The sequence below is a fragment of the Crocodylus siamensis genome, chromosome 1, assembly GCF_052110815.1.
Source record: "Crocodylus siamensis isolate JL-2025a chromosome 1, ASM5211081v1, whole genome shotgun sequence".
Classification (NCBI taxonomy): Eukaryota; Metazoa; Chordata; order Crocodylia; family Crocodylidae; genus Crocodylus; species Crocodylus siamensis.
Genome location: NC_143395.1, coordinates 108,387,005 through 108,414,489, shown reverse-complemented (window position 1 = coordinate 108,414,489; position 27,485 = coordinate 108,387,005). Strand labels below are relative to the sequence as shown.

The following is a 27,485-nucleotide window of genomic DNA, read 5'->3' as shown; positions in this document are numbered from 1 at the left end:
CTGAAGTTTCCCTTACTTCCTGGAACAGCGTAGAATTACCTTCCACATCTCATATTGGAAAGGGACTCAGTGAATGCGGAAGGTGTTTTTACACTGGGCAGTGCCAGGTAGGAAAGGGTTAAGTGCCAAGCCTAGGGAGTGTAACTGGAGCCTTGGTTTGTTTAGCAATCAGTGGAAGGAGGCAGAGCAAAGCTGAAAAGTCCAGCCCTGTAGTTCTTCTCTGGTTAAACAGGTTACTGCTGCTGTTGCAGCTCTTAGTCACTAGAATGTAGGTGGGGTTCACTCCTCCCTTAGTGCTGATTAAAAAGCGGCTCAGACACAGACACAGCCTCTCTCTGCAGAGAAGCCTCCTTACACCACCCTTCCCTGTAGAATCAGGAGGAAGTTCTTGCCCATCCTCTTCTGCAGACCCTGACTGCTCCGTAAAGATGGTGTCGTGCCAGTGCAGTCTTGCTTGCTGGAGATGCAGGTGGCTCCTGCCCCTTATCCTTGGGTTAGCGATCATCATGGGCATCATTGCACTGTCTGGCAGGGGCTGGCTGGAGTCAGAGCCCGGGGCAGGAACTATGGAGCACCAAGCATCTTTGTGGCAGAAGTGCCTTCGGACGCCACCTAATCTCAACTGGCAGTGCGAATCCCTCATGGACTACAGTAAGTGCTTGCAAAATGGGTGGTAGCAAAAATGGTTGCAAAAGAGGGCTGGGTCACACCCAAGCTCACCGTTCTTGGTCGCCCATGTCATCCCTGCCTATATCAAATACCTGTAAATCTTTACCCACCTTCTTTGGTTCAATAGTTTTCCCTATGGATCATGATGAGCAAAATGGCCTTTCCTCTAGGCCTAGGAAGGAAAGTCCAGTTGCCTTATCGTGTGTTGCTTCTTACGGGGCTGGGAGAAATCAGGACAGGCTAGTTTTTGCAGGACTATCTCTACAAATGTTTCAGAATTAGAATTACATAAAACATTAAGCCTTATCTGCCTCAAGCCCATCCTTCACTACAGCATGAAGAACTGATAGTAAAAAGAAAATGAATAGGATATTTCCAATCAAATGAACAGGTCCAGTTGTTTATATGTTCCCTTGAATTTACTGCATGCTTTCTGCTAACAGTGATTTCAGCTCTGCAGCTCTAAGCTGTCTCTCCTTAAACTACCAGACTCTCTGATTATTGAGTTGATAAAGCACATTATTGCTGAGACAGTGTTCATTTTGCTTGCAAACAACTACAGTTTTATAAACATCTTCTATCTAAGGGTCTTTGGTTGCTTGGTGCTGGTGTGTTTGGGTATATGGTGGCTTTTTTTTTTCCATACTTTTTTGAAAAGAAGGAAATTAACTCCTTTCAATATAGTACCTTTGTGTTCGCACATACTTCCTAAAAATGGAAGTAAAGCTAATGCAGTAGGGTCGCACATTCATAAAAAGGGCTTCTGAATTTAGGGGATCAACTACACAAGGACCTTCTGTTTAATCTGAATTAACTTTTAAAGAAGATGAGATAAATTGCCACTTTACAAAGTGAAGTAAACTAAATTAAAACCACTTTCATTCTGAGTAAAAATGTTTGCATGAGTTCCATGCACTGCTTCAATCCACTACTACTCAATATGGATTAGTTTTCCCAATTTCCCTATATAGAACTTTATTTGCCTAAATGTCACGTTATCCAATTCAGCCTTGTTTTTTAATTAATCTTTATGGCTAAGTACAGATGTTGAATCAAACAGCCCAACACTGGATTGATTAAATTTTAGCAGGTTAGTCTAAACTGCATAGATTGAACCAATACACAAATGAACAGGCATTCACTTTTGATTTCTGGAAATGTAGCCACTGCCTGCAGTGGCCCATGCCAGAAGCCAGGGGGCACTGGAGCATACTTCCCTGATCTGCGGGAGCAGACAGCTTGGGCTAAAGCTAGTCTGCCTACCCACCCTGCGAGGAGGGGTTTGCCAGGGAGGTGCAAAGCATCCTCTGGAGGGGATCTGGAACAGAAGTTAAATAACCTGATTTAACCTAAATCAATTAAGTCTGATACTACATCCATCCAGGTTTATTTTAAACCAGTTTTGACCATTCTGAAAGCGGTTTATGTGCACTGAGCTGTTGTGTTACAGATTTGAACTGATTTCCAATCACTTATCCCAGTTTATGTGTAATTTCTGTCCCTAGTCTATATAAGGTTTAATGATACATTTTTCTCAGATTAGGCAAAGGATGTAACATGCCAAATCATGGTCTGGCATGTTACTTTGTTTGACATGTCAGTATGCTAATATGTGTATGTGTGTTTAAAAAAAAAAAAGAGTGCTTATGAAATTTAACTCAAATGGGCAAGGACCATGTTGCAGTGTAAAAAAACTAGCATTCTGCTTGTACTATTTAGTTTACCCCACCTTATATCATGCCTTAAGAAGAAAAAGGTTCAGTGTGGATTCCTCATTAATATAAAGCTATGTTGGACTGATTTTTTTACACACAATTCTGTGAGTCTGGTGTGATGACTCGGTGTGCTTTCTTTGTGAATGCAGAGAAAAGGAAATGAGCTGAAGCACTCTCTGCATATGTAGAGGGAAAGAGGAGGGGGGCAATGCCTAGACTGCACTATTTCTTAAAATGCATCTGAAACTCGTGCCTGCAGTGTCCTGCAATGAGCCAGGGGTGGAAAGGCAAAGAAAGGAGTATAGATTATCATTTTATGACAGAAAAAAGGGGTTGTTTTCACTAACCATTTAGGCTTGAAGTCAGCAAGTTCCTGAGTGACAGCTCTTACATGTTGCCAGTACACTAAGAAGAAAGAATGGGGCCACTGCATTCTATTTTGATATAAGATAATGTAGCTCAGAAAACCCGTGGATGAAGCTTGCCCTATGTGGCCAAATCATACTGTTCATACATATCATATTTGAAATGTCCTGATAAGGTCCCATTTCAGTCTAGCCTTTTATCTTAAAAGTGAAATATTTTGGGCTAAGGACCAATACTGGTTGGTTAGAATGTCCTCATTCTAAATGTGTTTTTAAGTTTTAAGTTTTAAGTTTCTTGGGTTCACAGTTATTTGAATTGTCACATGCAATTAATTTGAATCATCACATGCATTTCTCTTTTATGTGATGGTGAAGTATCTAACGTGGTAGTTATTACAAATATAACCAGCAAGGAAATAATCCTTTGGGATTTATTACCTGCATTATCATTAACTCGGAGGGGGGGGAGGAATGTACCTGTCTCTTTAACAGGATGAAAAGACTACAAGCTTTATGAGCATGAGCCAGACATCTATGAGTCATAAGTCTCTGTAGCTGTGTAACAACAACAGTATCTAGGAGATGGGGAGTGGACCTTGATACAGAAGGCTTCCAGCCAAATGTGTATTTGTATTCTTATCAGAGAGCTTACATGTATTAGGGAGAAATATTAGAGCTATATTGCATTTGCTTGATCTTGCTCCTCCATGCATACAATATTTTCTCCCATACAACACACACTTTTTTTCCAAAAAACAGTTGCTGAAAATTGAAGTGCACATTCTATGTGAAAATACAGTAAGAGCAGTTTCTGTTTTATGAGTAGGGATCTATTTAAATTGCAGCGAGACAGGGATTTTCTTGGGCTGCTCATGATGCACAGAGCAGATTTTGTGGTATTTTTAAAAGTGAACATCCCCCACCAATGATAGGCTGAGGGCCCCTGGCAGCCCCACCCCTGACTGCTGATTGCCTGATAGGCCAGTCACCCATCTTCAAACTGCAGGATTGCATCTGGCTTTTTAAAGATGGTACCAAAACCCTTTCACTTTTCTGAGTGGAGCTTTCACTGAGTCTATGGCTAAGTACAGACAGTCAGAAAGCCCGAAACTAAATTGATTCAGTCTTTGCAGGTTAGTTTAAGCTGCAAAGATTGGACGAATAAGCAAATGGACAGACATTCACTTTGGATTTGGGAAATGCAGCCACATGTCTTCTGGCTCAAGCCAGAAGCTGGGGGCACTACAGCACGGTTCTCTGGCATGTAGCCAGTATGGGTTGTATGGTCTCTTACTCTTCCTGCTGCCCCTGAGGTCTCTGGGATTTGCAGTCCACAATCACAGCAGCAGGACTCTGCAGGGTTGCTTATCACTTCCTCTTCCCACTCTTAGATGCCTTTGGGAGAAGAAGAGTGGAACCATCCCTGTTCTCTGGAGCAGACAGCACAGCCTGGCCCAGAACTGCAAAATGCTGGATTGCTGGGGGGCTCTGATTTCCCTTGAGCCTGGAAGGGGTCTGGGACAGAAGATTCATACACTGGTTTGACTTAAATCAATTAAGTCTGATACTACATTCAACCAGGTTTATCTTAAATCAGCTTCAGCCATTTGAAACTGGTACACTGACCTTCTAGGCTAGGGACAGGCATTCAAAAAGCCTGAGCCTGAATTTATTCAATCTTTGCAAGTTAGTCTAACCTGACTAGGCTGAAACAGTTTGTAACCACACAGATATTCTCTCTGGACTGAGGAAATTCAGGCACATGCCTGCAGTGGCTGAGGCTAGAAGCCGGGGGTGGGGGGAGGGGGCTACCAGAGAGGCCCTCCATTCCCTGCCACAGTACTGAGCTGGGAGCAGCGGCAGGACCTCTGACCAAAAAAAAGTTCTTATGAAATTTAACTCAAATGGGCAAGAACCATGTTGAAGTGTAAAAAAACTAGCATTCTGCTTGTACTATTTAGTTTACTGTACCCTATATCATGCCTTAAGAAAACAAAGGTTCAGTGTGGATCCCTCATTAATATAAAGCTATGTTGGACTGAGTTCTTTACACACAATTTTGTGAGTCTAGTGTGATGACTCTGTGCTTTCTTTGTGAATGCTGAGAAAAGGAAATGCAACTGAAGCACTCTCTGACCATCCCAAGTGATTCACTGCTGGCTTCTCAAGGGAGCTGAGTGTTGCCAGCCCCCTGCTAGCACTCTGAGGCAAAGAGGGGTGTGCAGTGCATGCATCTGTTGATCATATGGAGCTTTTCAATCTCCCTCTCCCTGCTTCTTTATATTATCTGCAACAAACTGACAGGCAAGCAAGCCAGCAGGGGGCTAATAGTGTTTATCACCCCATCAGCAAAAGAGTAGCCTCTCTCCATTAGTTCAAACTCTTCTTAAACAGTTTACCTGTTGACTAGCTCCAAAAAGCCCTAAGTGGTCACTGTTCTGTTTGCTTGTCCCAGTGAAATTCGAGACACATGCACACAGACCTAGGCATTACCTAGGGTCCATGGGGTTGGGGTTTGTGCTGTGGGAGATGTGAGGTAGGGGCGGATTCCTGCTTGAGCAGCAAGGATGGGGGGCTTAGGGTGGGGGGAAGCCAGGCAAACCCTGATGTACCTGTAGTCTCTGCTAGAGCTGCAGCCAGGGAGCAGAGGAGGGGCCCGCTCTGCTGTGGAGCAGAGTCCTGCCTAGAGAACATGCTGGGATGCTGAGGGAGTCTGGTTTATCTTAAATCAGCAAGTGGTCTGGAGCAGACATTGCATAAACCAGTTTGATTCAAATCAGTTAACTCTGATAGTACATTCAACCAGATTTATCTCAAACCAGTTTCAGCCATTTTCAAACTGGTTTATGTGCATGGAACAGCTGTTCTGTTACAGATTTAAATCAGTTTCCGATCACTTAAACTGGCTTATGTGTAACTTCTGTCCCTAGTCACTAGCTCAGCCTCTCAGTAGCTCCCTCTCAAGCCACATGCTGTACGGCTGCAGGGACTGCCACACTTTCTTTGTATTCTAGTAAGTTTTTATTTTGTTTTGGGTGATTCCATGCAAAATTACAGGAAACATCATTTTTCACGGTGATTGCGGAAACTGCTGTTTTTTGCCGTTTCCATGAAAATCGCAAAACTGGAATTAAGTTCGTCCCTATTAATGAGGCAAAAGTGAAAGTAAAATCTGCTGGTGAGGCACAGAGAGCAGAACAATGAACAGGCCCAGGTCCCTAGCTACTGCTGTTCAGTTACTTATTACAAGTAAAGGTCTTTTTTTCCTTTCATTCTGCCTTTCAAAAACAAGGTGCATATTTTATTCTGGGACATGTTGTATGCAAGGACATAGGGTATTTCCAGCTGATATATGATAAAAGGGTTGCTTTAAAGAAAGGTGATTTCACTTTGTAGTGTCTGCTCAGCAAAGGTAAATGATGATAAGAGAGACTCTGTTAAAGCTGATATGTCCAGCTTCCACCTAAATCAAATATTTTTAGCTTTGTGTCTACATCAGGGAGTTTTTTATAAAAGATTTGCACTAGACTGGCATTCATGCCAATGGCATTAGTAATAAACACTAGCATTGCTAGACCAGTTTAGAATCTGCTAGTGGTTACCCTAGGATTTCTACCAGAGCCAACAGTGGTTCAGCTGAACTGGGTGTGTACTAGTGGCTCATATTTGGTGTTGTGTGTATGTTTTAATAAGGTTCTCTAAAATAGGTATGGCTTATTCAGAACTCCTAATGAACTAAAGGGCTGCAATGCATAATCTGTACTAAGGTAGGGCACCTTGGAACCTTGATTTCTTGCTCTGATGATGTGTCTATGCCCATGTAAGCACTCCCACCCACTCCATTCTGTTCCATCCAGGGCCAGATTCATCCTTCAGTGGGCCCTAGGCAAGCAGACTCATGGGCCCCCAGGTGAAGATGAAATCTGTATATAACTTTTTTCATTTAATAATTATAATATGCAAAATAAGCACAACTGGGCCTGGCCACTTCTTCACCTATGGCCCTAGGCATGTCCTTAGTTTGCCTGTGTGTTAATTTGGCCCTGGTTCTATCACTGGACATGCTTTCCTACAATTTTGCATATCTTTTACACAAGAAAATCCACTCCCCTTACATTTCAGCTAAGGAGGAACTTCAAGACCTCCTTACTTGGTTAATAACACCACGTTTTCCCAGCTTTTCATGCCTCTTGCCTTAAAACTGAACAAAACTCCTATAGAAGACAGGGAAGATATGCCCATTATAGACTAAGAAAGACACATAAAGAACATAAACTATGGCAAACTTGAGATCAATTTGTCAGATGCTCTTGTAATAATTTATAATATAAAATATTGTCTGCAGGGGAAGAATGCTGATATTGAAAATCATCTAGTCCATCTCCATGTTGATGCAGGACTATTCTCTTTTTCTGAACAAAATAAAAGACTGTTTTGCAATCATTTTTAACTGATCTATACAGTTGAATTTCTGTTCCTTCTCTTGCTTCATCTACTGCACAGCTGAGGAAGCTTATCCAACATTCATTGTAATGTCTCTTCCTGTCTTAACTTTATCCTTTAAATACCAAATGTTTCCCTCAATAATTCCACTCCCTTGTTGTTTGCACTCTTAATATTTATAGACGTATATTCTTCTATTAGTCATCACTTAGAAAAGCCGTGGGTATACACACATTTCTTTTAGTCTTTCCTAATAACTATATCCGTTCAGTCCCCAAACAATTTTGGTTGCTCTTCTTTTGAATGCCATCCAATTAGTAAATAGTTCTCTGGTGATGAGATGTCCTAGCTTTCAGGTGAAGCTAATAAAGGAGAGGGAAGAAAAGCTCATCTTTGCAAGTAGATGGAAGCTGCACTGCTGTATGATACCGTGTTAAGAACTTCAATTTGCCAGTTCTAAGTCAGCCACTCTCTGCCAAAGGAAAGATCATAAAATGCTAAATTCAAAGAAATTGAACTTTCAGTAAAAGAAACTGAGGGCTGCAAAACCATCCTTCGAACTGTGAGCCCAGCTGAAGTCGGTGCTAAATTGTCTTTTCCATATGTAGGCAAAGAACTCCAGTTTTCCTGAGCAGCAGCTGAGTAAAAGAGATAAGACAAGCTATGCTATCTGCAGGGAAAGCCAGTGGAAAAACTGACATATAGGAGAAAGACCTCACAAACTAAGACTGAAAGCTGAGACCTACTCAACAGCCAGAAGTCCCTGGTGTGAAATGATGAGAGGAACATCACCACAATAATAGTGACAATGGGGGTCCTTTATATTTGCCAGAAAGCTTCAGCTAAAGGCTGATAGAAGGAAGGATCTCTAGTCATAGTCCAGGAACAGCATACTGTAGAGAGATGGCAGGAGTGTGTGGGTATGTGTAAGGGGGGATTTCTCTATGGCTTCACCAGGTGTTCACTGATGGATGCTCCTACCTTTACCTCTTATATTGACTATACTAAAAAATGTGTGGAAAGCTACTGGCATTATCAAAATCTCCCGTTTGGGTCATGTCTACATATGACTTTTCTTTATTTTTTTGCCAAGAATTTCCTGCTCTTGCTTTTGCTGGTAGTGGCAACAGGTCTGAAATAAGAGCAAAAATAGGAAAGTTTTTGCCAAAAGCCTCATACAGACGAGGCCCAAGTAACACAATCATTGAAATTTGCAAACAATGTTTGTTTCTTCTCTAATTATGAAGGCATTAATTAAAGCTGGCCTTGATATTAATCTATGCAATTTTATCTCTAAAAATTTTCCAAAGCTAAATCTATTACTAGCTTATTACCAGAGCTGAAGAAATACTTCACAGACAGTAAAATAACTAGGGGTGAATAAACGGGGTAGTGACTAATGGAGGCCTCAGAGAGTGGGGGCAGGAGTCGCACATCCTTTTCAGAAACCACTGCTATGAGGGGAGGTGATAGCATGGCAGGCAGCCAAGGGGTTAAAGCTGCTGGGTATAGAGAATGTTTTGTGTCCCTGGAGTCACTCGTTTCCCCACCAAATTCACTGTTTCACATCCCAACTTCAGATGGGAATTGCAGGAGCTAGCAACTGCCACAGCCTTGTAGCTGCTGGTTACATCAGTGCCCTTCCCTCTGTCCCCCCTGAACTGTTCCCAAGGCACAAGATATCCAAAGGCCTGACGCTGCAAAGCACAAGACTGTGCCTCCTATACCTCTGTTCACAGGAACGAGGTTGCATACTGACTTGACACAGTAAGAAGTTATACAAAATTTATTTTTATTTGTAAACTAACTAAATGTATTTGATAAGGAAATTGCAGAGGCACAGGGATTGCAAGACCCTGACCATGCCATTATTACCATTACTTTCAGAGCAAGACAAACTTGAAGATGTCAGAGGCCTGAGCAAGTTTTTACTTGCCACTGCAAACTCCCTTAAGGCAGGGTAGCACACAGATTTGGCTTCTTGCAAGGTCCTAGCTTTGTAATCCATTCAAGGAGCTCTTATAATTAGCAGTTTTGTGAGTTATTCTGTATGACAAATCTCAATAAATTTTAATGGGTAGTTTAATCTGGGAGGCTTTTTTGAGCTGTTTCTGGGTTATATTTAAATATATGTATACAGCAATTATTTTTAAATGAATCCTTTGGCTGTGGCAGCTCTGATCAATGTCCAGTACCAGCACTGGGTGGTCAGAGAGCAATGTCTCGCATGGAGTTACTGTATCCTGTCATGATTTAGTTGGGGAGATGGTCCTGCTTTGAGCAGGGGGTTGGACTAGATGACCTCCTCAGGTCTTTTCCAACCCTAATTTTCTATGAATCTATGATTACAACGCTGTTTAGTTTCCATCCAGAAATTCTAACCATGTCCTCTCTTTCATTGCTAATCCTGCGTCCCTTCCACAAGGGAAGGAGTGCACAGGGTATATGCAGAACAGGTTAGGGAAAGAAAAAAAGGCAGGTGGGAACTCAGACAAATTTCCCATCCCTTCAACAGCTCTATCAAGAACCTTTCCACACTAGGGGTACATCTACATGAGATGCTTTACTGCACAGTAGAGGTAATTACTGTGCAGTAAGCATTTGCATCTACATGTGCAGATGCTTACTACACAGTAATTGGCTCTAATTATGAGTAAATTTGCTACCTGCAAAGGCAAATAACAAATTTACTTGTGATTAGTAATTGCACAGTAGCACTCATGTAGATGCCTGACTGGGAGCAAGTGTGCTTCTAGTCAGCTGGGCAGCAGGGGCAGGGGATTGTTTTCTGCCCCTGGGAGCTGCCTGCTGTGGGGTGAGCTCCACCACTGGAGTCCAGGCAGAGACAATGTCCCCCTCCCTTGGCAGCAGGGAGCTTCCAGCCCCCACTCCACAACTGGGGGGCCAGATCTCAGGGATCCTTATCTCCTAGCACCAGCTCCATGGTCACAGGGCTGGTGCTGTGAAATAAGGATCTCCCAGCACTGGCTGCTGAAGGGGCTGGTTGCAGGGCCACAGGGAGCAGAAGCAGTCTAGTGTTAGGAGCAGCAAATCTGCTCCTGCATCCCTGCATGGGTAGACATGTGTTCAGGAGAGTTTACTTGAGAGTAAACTGCTCCCGGATCATATGCGTGTGTAGACCCACCCTAGGAGGACTGCTTTGAGGTGTGAATCTTTGGTTACTTTCTGTTGAATCTGTTAATGCCAGTATAGGCGTAGTTTTACTTTATATTTACAATATATCCAGTGTTTACCAGTCTAACAGCACTTTTCTCCACACTTGTAGCTGGAGTCATTTAGTTATGAATACTTTGGACAAACAGCACCCAGGCCTAAAGAACTTGTTTAACAAGTCATCAGAAATAAGACATCTCTGCAAAACATGCTGACTTTGAAAAAGCAGTGTTCATATAAACTGTTCCAAGCATCCCTAGCTGTGTCCTTTGTATCTATGACGGGGAGGGTTGACATGTTGGCTCTAAAGGATTTTCTGTTTTAATGTGTACATGCAGAAAACCAGAGCTTTTTTGGCAAGTGGAGGGCTATACCTGATGGCAGCTACCTATTAATGACTCCTGTATCAGTACTTTTTAGGTCATGGACACGCATATTGTTAACAGTAAAGTGAAAGGAAAGGGAGATCTACAGCACATAAAATGCTCCGTGTCATGTGTGCATCCCTTTCATCTACCATGGGATAGGAAAGTGCAGAGGGGCAGTTACCACAGAGAAAATGACCTTGCTCTAAATAGTTGTTGCATATGTCTTAGATTCTGAAGAGTAAAAATAATTAGCTATTCCCTGCTTCACACGGAAGACATGGCATCTTTGCATCATGCATCAATGATGTCTGCATTGCTTATATCTATTTAGAAAGACAATGGGGCTTGGCTGTAGTCCACCTTTGTTCACAGGTGAGCATTTACTTAAAAATGGAAAACTGTGGTTCATTTTTCAGGAGGACATTTTTCTCTTTTGGGGCCCATTGTTGCAATGATACCAAGAAAGACTTTTCTACAGGATCCTTGACTATGACAGATGTTGACTGGAAGTGTGATGTCACTTTACTGTAATAATGTCACTTCTAAATATCCAGTTGGCCTTTTTCTTCTACCTCTCAAGGACTTCAAGCTACATTTGAGACCCAGGCTAGCCCCATGAACCTATTCCTTGAATGTATAGTATAGTGTAAAATAATAATAATAAAATTAGAAAGTTTGTTGAGAATTTCACCATTGAAATGATTCTCTTCCCTTGTCCCTAAACTTGTAAGTTGTTTCCAAATCCGTTTGGGCTTTGAATAAATATCCTCCTTCCAATACCATCTTTCTGTTCTCAAGGTTACAACCCTTCTTCTTCATAGTTTCTTCTGTCGGGTATTTCAAATCTACACTTCTCTGATTCCATTACTCCATACAGCAAATAGCTATCAAATCCAACTCCTTGTTGATTCTACCCAAACCACCTCATACAAATACATCTAACCTCTTAGCAAAACTACACGGTTAACCCTGACACAAACACAAGACATAACACCCTAGCCTGCCATAGGTTATGCAGAGGGACAATGGTGGCCAACATGCTGCTGCTACAAATGTATCTCTTAATCCTCTTTCAGAGCTTTTCTCATTTCTTCATCCATTAAAAATACAGCTATAAAACCATGATGCAAAACAGCTTCCATCTTCTGCTCACAACAGAAAACTTCACCTTCTGGGGAGAGTTTCCTTCTGTAGTCCTCCTTGCATTCTTCTTGTCTGTTTAGTCAGAGATCTCCTCTCCTTCCACTGAATTTGTGGAATTTTTAGAATTAATTACAAGAAGTTCTGATTTCAGTCAAATCTCTTTTTTTGGTTGTTGTTGGTTGCTTGTAAAACCTCATGAATATTTATGGCACTGTGTAGAATCATAGAAAATGAGGGTTGGAGGGGACCTCAGGAGGTCATCTAGTCCAACCCCCTGCTCAAAGCAGGATCAGCCCCAACTACATCATCCCAGCCCAAGCTTTGTCTACCTGGGTTTTGAAGACGTCCAAGGTGGAGCTTCCACCTCCTCTTTGGGTAACCTGCTCTAGTGTCTCCTGCTACCCTTCAATTGAGATAGTTCTTCCTAACAGCTAACCTAAACTTCCTTGCTGCAACCACCGCTCCTTGTTCTGTCATCTGCCCCCGCTGATAATAGTCCAGCTCCATCTTCTTTTGAACCCCCTGCCTGGTAGTTGAAAGCTGCTATTAAATCCCCTTTTCTGTCTTCTCTTCTCTAGACTAAATAAGTCCAGTTTCCTCAGCCTCCCCTCATAAGTCATGTGCCCCAGCATCCTCACCATTTTTGTTGCCCTCTGCTGGACTTTCTCCAATTTGTCCACATCATTTCTGTAGTGGGGGCCCCACAACTGAACGTAGTACTCCAGATGTGGCTTCACTGGTGTTGAATAGAGGGGAATAATCACTTCCCTTGACATACTGGCAGCACACCTACCAATGCAGCTCAGTATGCCATTAGCTTTCTTGGCAACAAGAGCACACTGCTGGCTTATATTCAGGTTATTGTCCACTGTAACCCCCAGATCCTTTTCTGCAGAGCTGCTGCCCAGCCAATCACCCCACAGCCTGTACTGGTGCAAGAACATGGCTGGTGAACTGAGACTAGTGGGGTGGTGGAGCATCCCATGGGAGTGGGCGGTGGTTTGCAGCTGGCTGGGAGCGAGGGGGCTGGGGTTGCAGCCTCCCTGCTACTGGCCCAAATGCCTGGCTGGCATCAAACGCTCTTCCCCCACCCCAGCCAGATGCAAACCCCACCCTGGTCCTGCCCATCTGCAAGCCCCTCTGCTTCCCCACCGCTCCCCTGCGACACTCCATCACCCAACAAGTCTGATTTTACTTGCCACGCCTGCGGGAGCATGGGATTGTTCTGTCGTAAGTACAGGACTTTGCACTTATCCTTACTGAACCTCATGAGATTTCTCTTGACCCAGCCCTCCAATTTGTCTAGGTCACTCTGAATCCTAGCCCAACCCTCCAGCGTATCTACTACTCTTCTCAGCTTGGTGTCATCTGCAGACTTGCTGAGGGTGCACCCTATGGCATCTTTCAGGTTATTGATGGAGACATTGAACAAAACCAGCCCCAGGACTCAACCCTGGGGCACTCCACTTGATACTGGCTTCTAACTAGACATCAAGCCATTACCCTCTCAGCCCGATGCTTCAGGTAGTTTTCCATCCACCTTACAGTCCGTTCATCCAACCTGTACTTCCTTAGCTTTCCTGAGGGAACGTTGTGGGAGACCATATCAAAAGCCTTGCTAAAATCAAGGCTGAACTACAGCTACTGGTCTCCCTGCATCCAAGATCCAGTCATCTTGTCATAGAAGACAATCAGGTTGGTCAGGCATAACTTGCCCTTGGTGAATCCATGCTGACTGTTCCTAATCATTTTCTTCTCTAAGTGCTTCAGGATGGATTCCTTGAGGAACAGCTCCATGATTTTTCCAGGGACTGAGGTGAGGCTGACTGGTCTGTAATTCCCTGGATCCTCCTTTTCCCCTTTCTTAAATATGGGCAATATGTTTGCCCTTTTCCAATCATGTGGGACCTTTCCTGATTGCTATGAATTTTCAAGGATGATGGCTAGTGGCTCTGCAATCACATCATCAAACTCCCTCAGCACCCATCCGGCCCCACGGATTTCTACATGTCCAGCTTTTCTGAATAGTCCCTAACCTGTTCTTTCACCACTGAGGGCTCCTCACCTCATCCCCCCAAACTGTGCTGCCTGGTGCAGTAGTCTGGGAGCTGACCTTGCCTGTGAAGACTGAGGCAAAATAGGCATTGAGCACTTCAGCCTTTTCTGCATTCTCTATCACAAGGTTGTCTCCCTGATTCAGTAAGGGGCTCACTTTCCCTGATCCTTTTCTTGCTGCTGACATACAAACCCTTCTTGCTACCCTTCATATCCCTTGCTAGCTACAACTCCAATTGTGCTTTGGCCTTCCTCACTTCATCCCTGCTTGCCTGAGCAATGCTTTTATATTCTTCCCTAATTATTTGTCCAAGTTACCACTTCTTATAAGATTCCTTTTTGTGATTTTAGTAAGTAGGACTAAACAGTGGTCTCCAAGGGTACATACTCTGTTCATACATTTAGGTTTCTAAATTAGTGTAGTGGAGTTCACTGTTACTGATGCTATACTTCTGCCTGGGTGTCAAACTAGCTCAGGTAGCTCTACATTACATGCTTTCTGCTGGGGAGATATACTTTAATTTAAAGTAATATTGACTGATTTTAAGGGACTATCCCAAATGATATAATAAAGGGAAGAAAAGACCTTAATGACATAAACCAACATGTTTTGCATAACGTTCCCCTCCCCTTTTGTTTTCTTTCCAAGCCTGGGGAAGAGCTGCCGCTGCCACATACCTAGTTGGCTTTGTGATCCTGGTCATCTGTTTTGCCCTTGCAATCATAGCCTTCTCTGTCGATATACTTCGTTTTAACTTTGTGCGAGGAATTGGAGGATTGCTCTTTGTTGTTGGTAAGGTTGCCTTTTAAACTGATTGTTTCACATCTGACACATGCTAGCTGAACTAAATTCTCTCACCTTTAAATAAATAATAATATCAATAAAAAAGGCCCAACTATGCAAACAGTCATCACAATTTATTTTTACAAATATGGAAACATTGCTTTACGTGTATAGTAATTCTTAATTAAAATACTAAAAGGACAGCAATTAAGGACATTTGAATCCTTGAGAAAACTATGGTTTTTGCAAACATCCTATGCAAATACTTCTTTCACTTCATCACAGCGCAATACAGGTTACTGACCTAATGGCCCAATTTTTGTACTAGAATGTAAAACCTAGTGAATTTTATTCTCTTTAGGTGTAGGTAAAGGATTCATTCTTTAGCTACTCTGTACCCCAGAATGCCCTTTTGAGGTCAGTCTGCATGACTTTATGAATAAGGGCCTAATCCTGCAATAAGATGTGTATAGGTAGATCCTAATATCTGCCCATAATTCCATTGAAATCAATGGACTCCTGTAAAAATTCAGAGGGATACCTCCATTGGTTAGGTCCCAGAAATGGGGTAAATCCCTAATTACCTGAGGTTATAGACAACTGATCTACTTCACTGGGTGATGGAAAGGTCACCTGTTGTCCCACAGGGTCAGGCCCCTATTGCTCCTGAGGCTTCCCGGAACCCCAGTTTTCTCCACTTGCAGATGCATGCCGCATGCTGCATGCCAGGGCATAGTAGCAAATATGCACATTTGGGGAATTCCCTGCTGGGGGTTTCTTGGGCCATGCCTCTGCAAACAAGGGAATCTGGGTTTCTCTCATTAGTAGAGGTGCACCCCAAGTTGGGGCTCAGTAGCATGATATGCATGCCTGGGGAATTTCCTGAAGCCTTGGGAGCACCTGACTGGGGCATCTGGAGAACACAGGCAGCTCTGGGCTGCCTGCAATCTCCTGTCATAAAACAAAAAGATATCTACTGCAAAGAAAGCAGCCCAAATATTTCCCGTCTATTAGTGTGGCCTCAGTTTGCAGCATTTGTCACTTGACATGGGGCATGGATGACTGTGGGTTTGGCCTATCCATTAAATTTTTATGGCTGCACAAAGGCATCATCTGTTTGCAGCCCCAGAAAGGAGCATATTCATCTGCAAATAACTTCATAGCAGAAAATGTGATGAGATGAATTATTGCTTGTTCTCACTCTCTTCTTCTTTCCTTTTAGCTGCATTCCAGATTATTGGATTGGTTATCTATCCTGTGAAGTTCGTAAGCACCTTTACAGGAATGACTGGATCTAACGTGTTCAGCTGGGCTTATGGTTTTGGTTGGGCTAGCACTATAGTCGTAATTGGCTGTGCTTTCTTCTTCTGCTGCCTGCCTAACTGGGAAGATGAGGTCCTTGGTAACATCAAGCCTATGTATTAGTAACCTTCTCCAGAGAGCAGTTGAACAGCATATTGTATACCCTGAAAGAATAAATTCAAGTATAAGCGCATAGAAAATTATGGTAGAAGAGCTTTTTTCTGTTATTTTTTTTAAGTTGGGTGTTAGAGGCTGAAAAAGACCATTTTATTTTTCAAATGAATTTTGAACCTGCACAGTACTGAGTTAATCAAAATGTATGGCAGTTTTCAGCAAATATTTTAGGTCAGAGAATGTGTGATACAAATATGTTTGGATTAGTCCATTTGTTGCTTCCCTCTAAACACACAAATTCTCACTAACAGCATAACAAACATTGCATCTTTATTTGGACATCCATTTACAAAAAGGATTTTAGCCTTAAGTTACAAGGGGAGAGTGAAGAGGAATATACTGTAAACTTGAATAGTCCTTTTGGAAACCTCAAGTGGCACTCGTGTGGTTATGCAAATTTCTCATTGATAAGAGAGAATGTAAAAACACTTCAAAGAATGTGCTTTTCCATCCAACATAACTAGTCCTAAAGAAGAATTTTTACTGTTTGAGTCCACTGAAATTCAAGACTTCTGAGATTAGCCAATACCAGGGGTGAGAAGACAATCCTATACTGATTTAAAAATTTGAAAGTCTAAAAAATGTAAGTTGGGTGGAATGCTCCCCAAAAGTAGACAGCAAACATCTACATATACAGCTGGCGTTCATTTTTGAAGACTGAAATTCTTGCATGCGCTGAAGTGCTAAGTGGCTTAACACAGATATTCTTAAAAGAGAACAAGCACCAATCTTTGTACCATTGGACTTTATAATGTATTTTGTTGTATTTTAGAGATGTTAGTTCAGACGATATTTTAGAGTTGTATTTTTTTATTGAGTATTTTTCATTTCCTTCAACCTTTAAAAAACACATTGCTGTAGCTATGATACAGGCTTTGGGGAAAGTTGGAATAAAACTGAAAACTTTAAAAAGCCTTCTACATTTTTTTATGTATCACTAAAATAGCTTGTACCATTTAATACTTTGTGCACTGTAGACCATTAGGGGCAATAGGTTCAGTTGAAAAAGTCTTTGGGTGAGTATGTGTAGTTACAGTTATGTGGATAGAGTTCAGGGAATAATCTGAAACTCCACCTGAATGAGATAAAGGTTGTGCTTCTAGTCCTGGTAATTCAAGCATAAATCTGTCTTTTAGGCTGTGGACTGATATTACCTTTGTAGTGCTACAAAAGTCAAACAGATTCACGTACATACCCCATTTAGTGCTACAAATATGGCAGAAGCACTACAGAAAAGTTGCTGGTTGACACATCAACCTCTCTGTAGTGCTATTTTTTGTAGTACTGCTCGTAATGCTCTAGTCTAGAGGCTTTGCAGAGGGGCACCCAATTGTTACACCTGGAGCACTTCATTTTGTGTCTCTTGGAAGAGTAGCAGCACTTGCTACAGGCATTTAAGGTGATGAGATCCCAAATTACCAGTGACTTGACACTCAGCTGTGGGAGATCCATGACTGATGGATACGAATATTCCTTATAGGATGTCTAAAGAATACTGAATGTATGAATAAAGTATGAATATTCTTTATATGAATGCTTTTGAGGTAAGTTACTGTTTTTGAATAGCATTTATTTGAACTGTAGAGAGATTGCAAATGCTGGAAGCAGTCCTGACAGACTGGGTAAAGTGACAAAAAGTACAAAGTAGCTGCACTTTCTTTCATTGTTTGTCAATTAAGCTGGAGCTTATCACTGGGTTGAAGAAACAGCACAACTTGTTCCATATAATCATCATACCTATACCAGAGGTGAATTGTGTGCATGTATGTACTTAATATACAAAATGCAACCCATAAGACCTATCACAATATTGTCCAACTAAAGTACATTAAAATAACAATTTTCTAAAGGCTCAGTTCATTTTTATAATACCTTTTGTATTATATCTCTTAGTTTTGTAATACTTTTTTTCTCTTGGTGAAAATGCTGTATATTGTAGATATTATAATATCACTCATGTCTGTTAAATCACCTACATTGACCATGCCTTCTGAGAAAAGAATCATTTGACAAATTTTGGCTTTTTTTTCTATATAGTAGAAAGCTGTTGGCCTTATGAGGTAATCAGTACCACTAATGGGATGATAGCTAACTTGTATATCAAATGCAAAACACAGCAAGGAACTATAGCTTGGTTCAGCAAATACTTTGCACAATTAAATATTAAAGCAAAACAGAAAAAATGAAAGTGGATATACATAGTCATGGGAGGTGACTGACTAGAAATGTGTTCCTCAATATAACCGAATTATCTTACATGTTCTTTCAATTGTTGTCCTACTTGATAAGAAAGAGCATTAAATGGTGGAAATATTTTATGAAAAATAATAAAGAAAAATGAAAATATTACCTGCCTGATGTTCAGGAATAAGCTACTACAAATAATTCTTATTTACACTCCCAATAAATGATAGTAATATATTTTGGTACTGTACTTCTTTCAGATAGGGTAGCTTCATTTAAAAATATATACTGATAGGTGATTGGGGTTAAGAAATCGGTTGCAGAAGTTTCACTTAAAACATTTACTTAAGGTTATAATAATTCTTGACACCTTTTAATATGAACATAAACAGGTACTGATTCTAAGTTAATAAATGAGGCTAAGCCATTGTTTATTTGAAAAGGGAAAATTCTTACTGTTAGGGAAAACATGAAACCAATACGAAGTATACAAAAGAACACACATTTAAATATCATCAAAAGAAGTCTGAGATACAGCAGTGCACCATTAGGCCAGGAGATTCACAGATTCACAGAAGTTTAGATGCGTGTCCAGCAAGGTGCATGCCCAACCTCCTTGGGTAGGTGCTTGGACCACTCCCACTGGGTGTCTATTCCAGAGTCTGGTCACACGAACCATGAAGAAGTTTTTCTTTATAGCAAGTCTGAAATCTTCTTTTAGGAGTTTATGACCATTGTTCCTGGTTTTCTCCTAGGACACTTCGGTGAATTGTTGTTCGCCTAGTCCCTGATGCTCTCTGCTGATATATTTGTAAGCTGCCACCAAGTCCCCCTGAAGTCTTCTCTTTTCTAGACTGAACAGTCCCATATCTGTCAGCCTTTCCTCATAACGCTTGCTCTTCAGGCCTCTAATGATACAAGTGGCTCTTCTCTGGACCCTCTTAAGCTTTCCACATCCTTCTTGAAGTGTGGCACCCAGAACTGGACACAGTAGTCCAGCTGCAGCCTCACCAATGCGGAGTAGAGCTGAAGAATAACTCCCTTAGTTTTGCTTGAGATGCATTGGTTGATGCATGCCAGCATATTGCTTGCTCTGCTAACTGTAGCATCACACTTGTGGCTCATATTCATTTTATGGTCAATTATGACCCCCAGGTCCCTTTCGAATGTGATGCTAGCTAGTATAGCATCACTGAGCCTGGTTGTTGCAGATTTTTCCTCCCCAGATGGAGTGCTTTACACTTCTCAGTGTTGAACAGCATCAACAACATTGAACAGATTTTAAAAAGATAATGATTTTTTAAACATCCAAATGGATTAAGTTTAGAGATGTATTTGATGAGGTGTGTTTTCAGCCATAACTTACTCCTGGCCAGTTTATACGTGTATAATGGTATAACAATGATGCCCTTTTGCTTAAATAGCTATTTCCCCTCCTTGGAGCCTAACCCTTGTATATTTATAGAAACCAATCACATCCCCTTTCAGTCTTCATTTTACAAGTCCTGCACTTACTGTCCTTTTCCAATATTTGGGTCCACTCCTGAAGAAAACTACCCACTCTGTCACTGCATTGCACCCAAGACCTGCAATTGGGCAGTATAAATAGCTCAGAAATATCCCTAAATAACTCTGAAGGCATGTATACACACATTTGATCCAAAATCAATTTATTTGCAAGTAAACTACTTGTGTGTAAATGCTCCTTGGCAGGCATCTACACATACAGGGACATGGCAACAGATTTACTGCTCTTAGCACCAAAATGCTGCCACTTTCTGTGGCCCTGCAATGAACTGCTACCACCACTGGGGGAGCTCCAGGCTCTGGCTGCAGCAGTCAGCAGCTGGCAGCCCTCTTGAAAAGGCAGCCCTGCTTTCTGCTCCCTGGCCAGCCACTTCCATAGCGAGAATCAGCATACATAGTGCAGGGACAGCATGTGGCAGCTTTCTCCTCACTGGCTCTGCCTCCCTGTGCTATGGCTGCTCCAGCCTCTGCCTCTTATAGTGACAACTACCACCCCAGGCTCCTGCTGGCCACTGTGCTGGTCCACAACCCTGGCCACTGGCGGGTCCACTGTCATCTGGGCCCTCCCAGCTCCCCCATGTGTAGTGACCACCTGCCTGGCCACAGCATGCTGTCCCCAGACTGCCACACAGCTGCTGCCTGGACCCCTTCCAGTTGGCTGGACCCACTGATGTGCTGCTGGATATGACCACTGGGGTCTCCCTTGCCTTCCTGGGCCTCCAGCCTCATTGTCTCTGGGCCAGCCAGGACTGGTGGCTGCATGTGGGACAATGAGGAGCAGCTGGAGGTATTCAAGATAACCAAGGCCACATTCCTGGACCTTCTGGGGCAGCCCCAGCCATACCTGGAGCAGCAGGCCACCGCCATGTGGCTGCTCCTCCCCACTGACACCTGGTTGGCCCTTGCTCTGCTCAAGCTGGCCACCCCTACTGGCCTCCACTACGTGGGCCATCTTTTTGGGATGGGCAAAGCCACTGCTGGGAAAGCCATCCTGGAGGTCTGTAGCACCCTCCAGGACATGTTGGGGTACATGATGCATGACCCCTGGCGGTGGTGGTGGGGTTCCATGCTCAGTGCATTGGCACCCTAGACAAGACCCACATCCTCATCACCTACCCACCCCACAGTGACCGGGGGGACTTTCACTTCATGGTGCTCCAGGCTGTTGTGGGCCACTGTGGTGCCATCATGCATGTGAATGCTGGCTGGGTGGGCAGTGCCCACAATGCCTGTGCGTTCTGTAACTCCAGGCATTGTGTAGGGGATGGGGGAGGACAGACCTGCAGCTGGGCACAATGATGGTCCCACCCTTCCTCATTGGGGAGCTGCATAACATCTGTATGAGGCTGGGGGGCGGGGGGAGGCTCTTCAGTGAGGCCTGAGCGGAGGAGGTGCGGTGGGTGGAGGCTCTCTAGCAGTGGAAGCACCACCTGCAGCAACAGCGATAGCATGCCCCACCTGCTGAGACCCCAGGTGAGCTGCACACCCACCACTAGGGGCCAGATCACCAGGTACGAGAGGCCCTGGCTGACCATCTCCTCCTGCACTCCCCGCTGTAGCCCACCCGGACCGCTGCCCACAGACTCTCTGCACCCCTCTGCCCACCTCAATACCACACTCACTGCAGACATGTCTGAGCAGAACACATTTGTATTTCCCTCACAGCAAACAGATGCCCCTGCTCCCTCCCCAACAAACAGCCCCTCCACCCCCCCAACAACAAGAAAACACCTTCTTCCTTGTGCAAACTATTTACAAAGTGCTTTGCGTGCTATCCTAGCCATGGGGGCTGTGGGATGGGGGTGCCTAGGGGGCAGAGCCTGGGGACAGGTGGCCAGCACTCTGGCCTCTGGCTGTTCCCCTGTGGGTGTTGTTACCTCTCAGCTCTGTGTTCCTGGGAAGCCCTGGCACAGTACACAGCCTGTCTGACTCCAAAGGACTCAGCCCCTCCCCACCTCTGCCTGAACAAGAACTGATTAGAGGAAGGACTTATAAAAGACAATGAAGATGCAGTGAGAGACACACCTAAAGCCCTCCAGACAAGGGTAATAGGAGTGAAGCAACTCCCCTAGTCTCATTTACATTGGAGATGGAACTGGATGACACTGCATTTTCATGGGAGAGAGGACAGCAAAGCACCTTCATTAGCATTCAGGATGGAGAACAGAGATTCAAAGGCAAGGGACCAGAGAATCAAGGAGGCACTGCATGATGGAGGATCCCTGCTCCAAATGCTAATCAACCCACATCTACACACACCCAGCTCAGCATTTATCAGACCAATTCTAGTAATAACTCCTTTATTGGTACCCAAAACACTGAATCTGTCTGTCTGTATTGTGAGCTCCCTCAGAGTAATGCCACCCATAGCCAGGAGTGATCAGTTCTTATTATCCAGCATGTGAGCCATTGCTTACCCATAAACAAACCTAGTGTTCTCCCTTAAGCCATTGTTAGTTCTCTACAAAAACCCCTACCCAAGCTCAAGTTTCTGTCCTGGTGCTTGGATCTAAAACCTGCACCAGTTCCACTCCTTTTCTGCCTGGAATCCATTCACTGATCATGCTGAGAACTCTGCCTGTCTGCAAGCTCCCAAAAACACCTGGGAACCTCGACTAGTTCAAATTTAACTGAGTGGTGAGATCCCAACTCTCTCTCTCTCTTTCTCTCTCTCTGACTCCAGGAGCCTGACTTTTACTTTCTTACTCCAGGCACAGCTTTTTAAACCTGACTTTTGTTCACTTATCCTAGGGAGAGCTTCCTAAACCAGACTTTTGTTGATCACTCTCTCTCTCTCGCTCTCTGACTCCAGGCACAGGTTTCTAAACTGGACTTTCATTGAAACCTGACTTCTGCTTTCTTACTCCAGGCACATATTTCTAAACCTCACTTTTGCTAGTCAAGCTTGAGTTGAACTTCCCCAAATACCTAATTGAAACTATGTAATATTGTAACTGTTTTATTTGTCTCTCTTGTATGGCTATTACTACTGGTATTATCATAAGTTCATATACATGGCAATAAATAACTTTTATGGTCAAGCTGGTTGCTATACTCTCTCTGACCCTCATTTACTCTTCCTTCCCCTTGACCTCCCCATTGGCAGCAACACTTCTTTTGCCTAAGCCAAGTAAAGTAAAGTCCCAAAAGTATGGTGGGATCTGCTCATCAAGTGAGTTACTACTAGCACCACTGTGACAAGAGACTGGGATGTGCTGAGTATTGAGGCATATGAGGGTATCAGCTGAAAATGCTGATTGGACCCAGCCTACTCAGATATACTCTGTTAAGGTGTGTTTTATGTGTATCTAACTGCATTTATTATGAACTGAGTTCAAGGCACATGAGGGTGTCAGTCTGTCAATGCTAAATAATCTGGCCTGACTCAGGTGTGCCCTGTTAATCTGAGGGTGGGTATGTGCATCCATGTGTTTGACTGATTTGGTGGTTGGAGGAACTCAGCCACAGTGAACCTGAGTCCTGCAAGATAGCTCCATTGGGGGTGAGGACTTTCTATACAGCTCCATATAGAAACACAAGTAACACAAGCAGTGCATTGATAGAATTACAGAGACCCCAGAAATGTACCTACAAATAAATGAGCACACCCCAAACTGAAGGGCAAATCAGTGTACATGCTGTGGTGAGCCCAGCAGGTGGGGAGCTCACCCAGGGGTGACAGGGTCTGGCAATCCTCCAACATGGGCAGCTCCCCCTCTGGCACCCTGTGTCTAGAGCCAGCAGGACTGCTGTGCAGTTTTGGCCCTGCTGCAGGCAGCTCCACCTCCATGCTTGCATGGAGCCAGGGCAAATAGCAGGCCTGGGCCCAGATGTGGGGGCTGGGTGGTGGGGGACCTGGGGAAGACACCAGGCATGGGGTTCCTGGCTGCTGGAGGTGGTACAGCACCTCCTCCCAGGCTTGTGGTGGAGGGAGGGGGGCGGGGAGGCTGCTGCTAGGCGGCCAGTTCAGGAGGATGGTGTGGTTCCAGGTTCACCTCTGGTGAAGCTGGTGCATTTTCAGCGCCCTGGCTGTGGGTGGTGGCAACCCTGAGGCCACATCCTACCTGCCAACTATAGCCACTCCCCAACATGCAGCTGCAGGATCTGCAAAGCCATGGGTGTTTGCAACATTTCTCAGATAAGATGCTCTGTATCAGGCTGTGCACTGCCCGGCCTCGGATCAGGAGTTGGGCATGCATGGGTGCCCAGGGACCATGGAAAGTCAGCTGGGCAGGTCCAGGAAGCTGCCAGTCAAGGCCCTCATCTCCACTCACTCCCCAGGCCAGGCTGGCCACTGGATGCTGGCCATAGGCAGCCTGCTTTCCCCATCCCCTTCTCAAGCTGGGACAGGCCAGGCTCCTGGAAGCACCTGCTGCCATGGCTGCAGATTCTGCTCCCCCACTCTCCACCTGCTGGCTAGCTGCTCTCTTCTGCTGCCATCAAGCCCATGGCCATCAAGCCCATGGGCTCAGGGGACAAAGGACTCCTGGACAACTGGGATGAAGAACTTCCTTCACCCTTTCCATCCCCGCAGGGGTCCTCTCAAGGGAGGTGCCTCAGGGCCAGTCCTCCCCACACTGGCACTGTGCCTCGAATGTACCTCTGCTGTATGTGTTGCGGATGCTGTGTGAGGAGTTGTTTGTGTGGACTGAGAGGTGCCTGATCCACTACGCCCTGCTGCTGCTGATTGCCATGGTGCCTCAGATGCACCTGTGCACCTGGCATGACACCCTGAGCTTCAACAGTGCAGGGGGGCAAGCCTGGGCTCCCCCACAACCTTTGTCACCACCTGGAGAGCTACCTGTGCTGTGCTGTGCTACATGCCCCTGCCTCCCACAGCAGAGGAAGACGTTGCCACTGGCATCAACATCTTCCTCAGTATGTGAGACATACTGCCCATGTCTGCCTAACTGTGGGGGCAAAGGCTACTCAATAAAGTTTTACACTGTCCCCCATGTCCCTGCATGCTTTGGCAGGGGTGGGAAACCTGGGCCCAGGGGAGTGGGGCTGGGCTGGGAGGGGAATGGAGGATGGCCTAGGAGCAGGGCCCTCCCCCACAGTGCAGGCCTTACCATGTGGCTGGGGATGACATGGCCAGTGGGTCTGCTCGGTCCTGGCTGGCAGCAATGGTGTGCAGCTCTGGGTGGTGCCCTTGGATGGTGGGGTGCAGTGTGTAGGCACTTAGCTGGAGGCCCCCCACCAGGGAGGAGCAGGTGCTGCTGGTGGCCAGTGGTGATATGGCCAGCTGTGCCTCATGGCTGGGGCTGCAGAGCTGTCAGGGCATGCACTGGCCTGGGCTCCCTGAGCTGCTGGTAGAGGCTGCAGCCAGGGAGCTCAGTGGACAAGCTGCTGGAGGCCTGAGGGGCCCTCCCCCGGTGACACATCACTGTGGGTACCAGGCCAAGGCAGGGACTTGGGCAGGTCACCTGGACTGCAGTACACAGCATGGCTACAGCCTGGGTCCTGTGGTGTGAGTATGGCTATCAGTTGCTGAAAAAAGAGGCATGGACTTGTAGGCACTTCTGATTAATGATTGTGGTCCATGTTGCTTACCCACTGTGCCTGCAAGGCATTGACATTTATGTGGCACCGCCACACCAAATGCTCATGCCCACACTCCCATATCTGGCCACACAGGACCTCAAAGACATGGGCATTTGAGCACCTGCCCCATGTAAACTGGTGCTACACCTCCGCCTCATCTTACAGTGCCACAAAAGGTCACCAGTCTCCTCCATGCACCAGTTGGGGCCTCAGCTGGAAGGCGCGGGTTTGGGAAAGGATGACAATATAGGGGCTGCTATGCCGGTTCTCCTGGCCTCTGCACAGCTATTCCTGTGCTGCCAGGCCTCAGCAGCTGCCTGCAACACCCAGTGCAGGGACATGGTGAGGGACTGGGAGCACCCCACATCACCTGCAGGTTCTGCTTAGGCTTCTTGGGGTGGGATGAGGGAAGTGGGAGCTGGCCCCAGTGGCCAGGATCTGCCTGCAGCTGGGCCCGGGTGCTGACAGGCCTGGCAGGAGTCTACGGCACCCTGCAGGCCTGGACAGTGTGGGCCTGGCATTCACGTGGCACTGCAGTGTCAGGCAGTGGGTGCTGGGTGCAGGCGGGTTGGCACAGGTGGCCTGTAGCCTGTCCAGGGGGACCCAGGTGCCTAGAATACCCTCAGACTACCTGCACATGTGCCCCAGGGCTCAAAATGCCTGAAGGATTTTAAGGGCCTGAGGCTGGAGTTGCCATAGAGGTGACTCAGCCCTGGGGCAGGAGAGGCTTCTAGCCCACAGCCCTGGGACTACCCTGAAGCTGGTTCCCTAGTGACAGGGTTGTCCCGAAGCTAATTTCCCCTGGTTGACATCTACACAGGCAGTAACAAATTGTGAATAAATTCACTACTTGTATTGGCAGGGAGCAAATTTACTCATGAATAGCTTCATTTACTGCACAGTAAGCATGTACACATGTAGCTGCACTTTCCGTGCAGCAAACTATGCTACCATGCCGTAAAACATCTTATGTAGATGGGCCCTGAGAGTCCCAAACTACTTTTCTCCCCCAGGACTGAGAGCTTGGGTGTGCCACTGCTTATTAAAAAGTACAGAGCAAAACATGCTTATAATGACATATTATATTTTAATTAATATATTGCCAGCTCTCCTGATTTTATCAAAACTTTTGGCACATTTAATAGTTTTCTCAAAGCCCCACCTCCAGACTAATGCTACTACTTGAGAATATCAGCTCTCTTATTTTAAAAAAATGGGAAAAAAGGCCTAAATAGTCTAAGGTATTGATGTGCCTGATTCTCATTGAATCTCATGAAAGATGGGCATCTCCAAGGCCTTTGAGAATCTACACCTAAATATCTCTCCACTGAGACTGCAGAACAAAGCTTGAAAATATGCCCAAAGCATTGACTAAAATACTAAAAATATCTACAGTAAATTGAAACACCCCTACACTTGTTTTTAAAGTTATATTGCATGTGTTTTCAGTTACCATCATGTTTTGTTATGCTTGGTGGGTTTCTATTTTTTAAACATCTGAGATTGGCAATACACTATAAAAAGAAAGCAAGTGAAAGCCTTATGTGTAGATATGTTTAGCATTTTATAATGAAATTATTATATTAAAATATAAACTCTTTATGACTAAGTTACACAAGTCTAAGAGTGCATGAGATTGGGACTATCTTTTCTTAAAGGATTTTCATAATTATTCTTTATTTCTGGCAGTGACTACAGTACAGAGTGTTTTCTGTAGGTCTCTGCAAATACAGAATTGCTGGAGAACCATTACTAGAACACATTTCATGGATGGAGAGGTTAAGCACCAGGAAAAAGATTCCAGAAAAGGACTAAATTGCAAAAATCCAAAACCATAATCCTGACAACTCTATGTTCAGTTGTCACCGAACTCATGAGCAGGGATCCTGGTTTTCCCTGATAAAAAATACCAAATTCTCTGCTAAAAAAATTCACAAGTTCTCTGCTAAAACCCCCAAAACCCATGATTAAAATTAAAGTCCCCCTCCACAGCCCCCCCTGCTGGCCCTGCTGATTGCCCCTCACTCCCCACCCATAG

At 44.6% G+C, this 27,485-nt stretch overlaps 1 protein-coding gene across 1 annotated transcript; it reads left to right on the top strand.

The window, feature by feature from the left end:
- Window positions 1–238: 238 nt before the first annotated feature.
- Window positions 239–18,611, top strand: LOC149873184 (p53 apoptosis effector related to PMP-22-like). The gene is made up of 3 exons (XM_090040225.1): window positions 239–651; window positions 14,582–14,725; window positions 15,939–18,611. Exons 1-3 carry the CDS (start codon window positions 429–431, stop codon window positions 16,139–16,141), a joined length of 570 nt encoding a protein of 189 aa, XP_089896351.1. The 5' UTR covers window positions 239–428; the 3' UTR covers window positions 16,142–18,611.
- The last annotated feature ends 8,874 nt before the right edge of the window (window positions 18,612–27,485 follow it).

What these genes read in the sequence shown, in the direction of transcription:
- LOC149873184 (XM_090040225.1), top strand. Translation starts at nt 429, where the DNA reads ATGGTGTCGTGCCAGTGCAGTCTTGCTTGCTGGAGATGCAGGTGGCTC. An exon ending in CGAATCCCTCATGGACTACA is followed by an intron (nt 652 to 14,581) that starts GTAAGTGCTTGC and finishes TTTCTTTCCAAG; the next exon opens with CCTGGGGAAGAGCTGCCGCT. An exon ending in AGGATTGCTCTTTGTTGTTG is followed by an intron (nt 14,726 to 15,938) that starts GTAAGGTTGCCT and finishes CTTTCCTTTTAG; the next exon opens with CTGCATTCCAGATTATTGGA.